Below are 2,500 nucleotides of genomic sequence, written 5' to 3'. Positions count from 1 at the left end.
AGTGAGTGAGTGAGTGAGTGAGTGAGTGAGTGAGTGTGTGGATAAGGGGACAGTTGGGTGTGTGGGTTAAGAGTGAGTAAATAAATGAGTGAGATAATAATTGAGTGAGTGAAAGTTACTTAGTGATAAATTGTCAGTGAAAATGTAAATGACTGCCCCAAAACGAGTGAGGAAAGTTTAAATTGGGGTGAGTGAGGTTGATAAGTGGGCAAGGTAAATAAGTGAGTCTCAGTACAGTTTAGAGTTAGGAGATGAATGAATGACATACGAATGAGGAACAACACTCCTCGCACACTACTGAATCTTCCCAGACCGACACATGCCCCCCCCACCCACCCACCCCCCAACCAAAAACCAAAAACCCCCGACCCCCCCCCACCCGCCTCGACCCCCCCGCCCCCCCCGTACGAAAATGAGTGAGCCGTAATTTGAGTGGTCAACCTGAAAAGGGTAAGTGTATAAGTGTAATAAGAATACCTTTCTGTTGAATGCAACTCTATAATATCCATAGGCTTTGTATAGTTGATGGAGGCATTCAGAGTGCCTGTCAGGTGGGGGAGAGGGTTTGCATATGGATATAAATTCGCACAAGTCCATGCACATATGCATGAGTGTGCACAATATGCATGTACCCGAAAACATACATGCAGTTACAAATCACACCATCCGCTCGCTCTCTGTCTCTCACATCACACATTGATACAGACACAAACACAACACACATACGTTGATAAACACACAAACAAACAGCTACTCCCTCACACACACACACACGCACATACGCACATCCATGCACACAACAGCGGCGCTCAGGTACAAGCGCTGTGGCCTTACCAGGTCAGCCGCCCAAGCATCGTAATCAGTCATCGTCCTCCGAGGCGATTGGCCAATCAGAAGCTTGCCTGCAGCCGGTGACGTTAGCGATGACGTCATGAGCAGGGCAGTGATCAATAGCGATGACGTCACGATGCGGATATCCATTATTGAGGAGTCTCGGGCCGTGAATTGGGAGGAAGGCAGGAGGACGGCCGTTTCGTCTGCGGACAGAAAAAGAAGAAAAGAAGGTCACAAAAAAATTAAGCATTTAATAAATTATGAAAGGGGGGAGTGCTTTAGTTATCAAAGCCTCTGCCTGATTTTTTTGTATTTTCAAAAAATGAGAGACGTGTGTATTGGAATCTGACGTCTCAGAGTCTCAGCTTTTGTTTCTCGAGATATTTATTCGCGTCGAGGCCCATCTATCTGCCGAACTAACGAGATCTATCTATCACGCTTCGAGGAATCACTGTCACGGTTATGCTCGAGTCTTCAATCTATTCCGATTCTGTGGGGAAACCGACTGTTAGGTCACGGCTAGTTTCTGTGGGCATTATAATATGAATATTATATTAGGGTATACACACAACACACAAATATATTGTATAAATATTATAATATATATTATATTATGATATATATATATATATATAACCACACAAACAACACCCACACAAAACACACACACACACACACACACACACACACACACAATCACACAAAACACACACAAAACATATCACAATAACACTATCAACACACTCCATATCTATATCTAATCTATTTTCATTATTCTATTATCTAATCTGATATTTATATGGTAATATATAATATATTATATATCTATATTTTACTTTTAGTATATATTATTATTTTAAATATCTATTTAATATACGATATACATTAGGTACACCACACACAAACCACACACTACTACTCAAATCTCTCTCTGATTCTCTCTTCTCTCTCTCTCTATTCTCTCTCTTCTCTCTCTCTCTCTCTCTCTATATAAAAAAATAAAAATAAATATATATCTTTATAAATCAATATAAGTATAAATATCAAAATAATTATAATACCATTTAATATAATTTTTATATATTTTTATATATTATTATATTTTGTTTATATTATTTATATATATTTATTATATATATATATTATATATATATATATAAATAAATATTTACACACACACACACACACACAAACATTCCCCCACACAACATCTCAAATGACACATACACACACATTTATTATATATAATTTATATATAAATGTGTGTGTTATGTGTGTGGTGTATGTGTGTGTATGTTTGTTTTTAATTTGTATAATATGTATCAATATTTATATTATATATAAATATATCTATCATACATCTATCTATATTATATATATATATATATAATATATCTATATATATATACTATTTATTATTATATATATAACTATGTATTATCTAATCTATAAATATTTTTATATTTTATGATATTCTAATATAGTTATATCAAAATGTTATTTATATTTTATATATTTATTATATAATATATATATATATATATTATAAATATATACTAACACATTTATATATCAATATATAATGATATATATATATATTATATATTATTATATATCACTATTTAAAGCTAAATATATATTATATATTTATATATACAAAAATATA

The 2,500-nt window shown here is 33.5% G+C and overlaps 1 protein-coding gene across 1 annotated transcript in view; it reads right to left on the bottom strand.

The window, feature by feature from the left end:
• The window catches only part of LOC122261040 (uncharacterized), a 6,927-nt gene extending 5,896 nt beyond the window's left edge, over window positions 1-1,031 (bottom strand). The window contains exon 1 of the mRNA XM_086533141.1: window positions 835-1,031. Coding sequence (XP_086389267.1) covers window positions 835-981 — 147 coding nt within the window. The 5' untranslated portion in view covers window positions 982-1,031. The remainder of the gene's footprint in view (window positions 1-834) is intronic.
• Window positions 1,032-2,500: the final 1,469 nt, after the last annotated feature.

The sequence above is a fragment of the Penaeus japonicus genome, unplaced genomic scaffold, assembly GCF_977035675.1.
Source record: "Penaeus japonicus unplaced genomic scaffold, GWHDUDI00000001_assembly GWHDUDI00000038, whole genome shotgun sequence".
Taxonomy (NCBI): Eukaryota; Metazoa; Arthropoda; class Malacostraca; order Decapoda; family Penaeidae; genus Penaeus; species Penaeus japonicus.
This window is presented reverse-complemented; position numbering and strand designations above follow the sequence as displayed.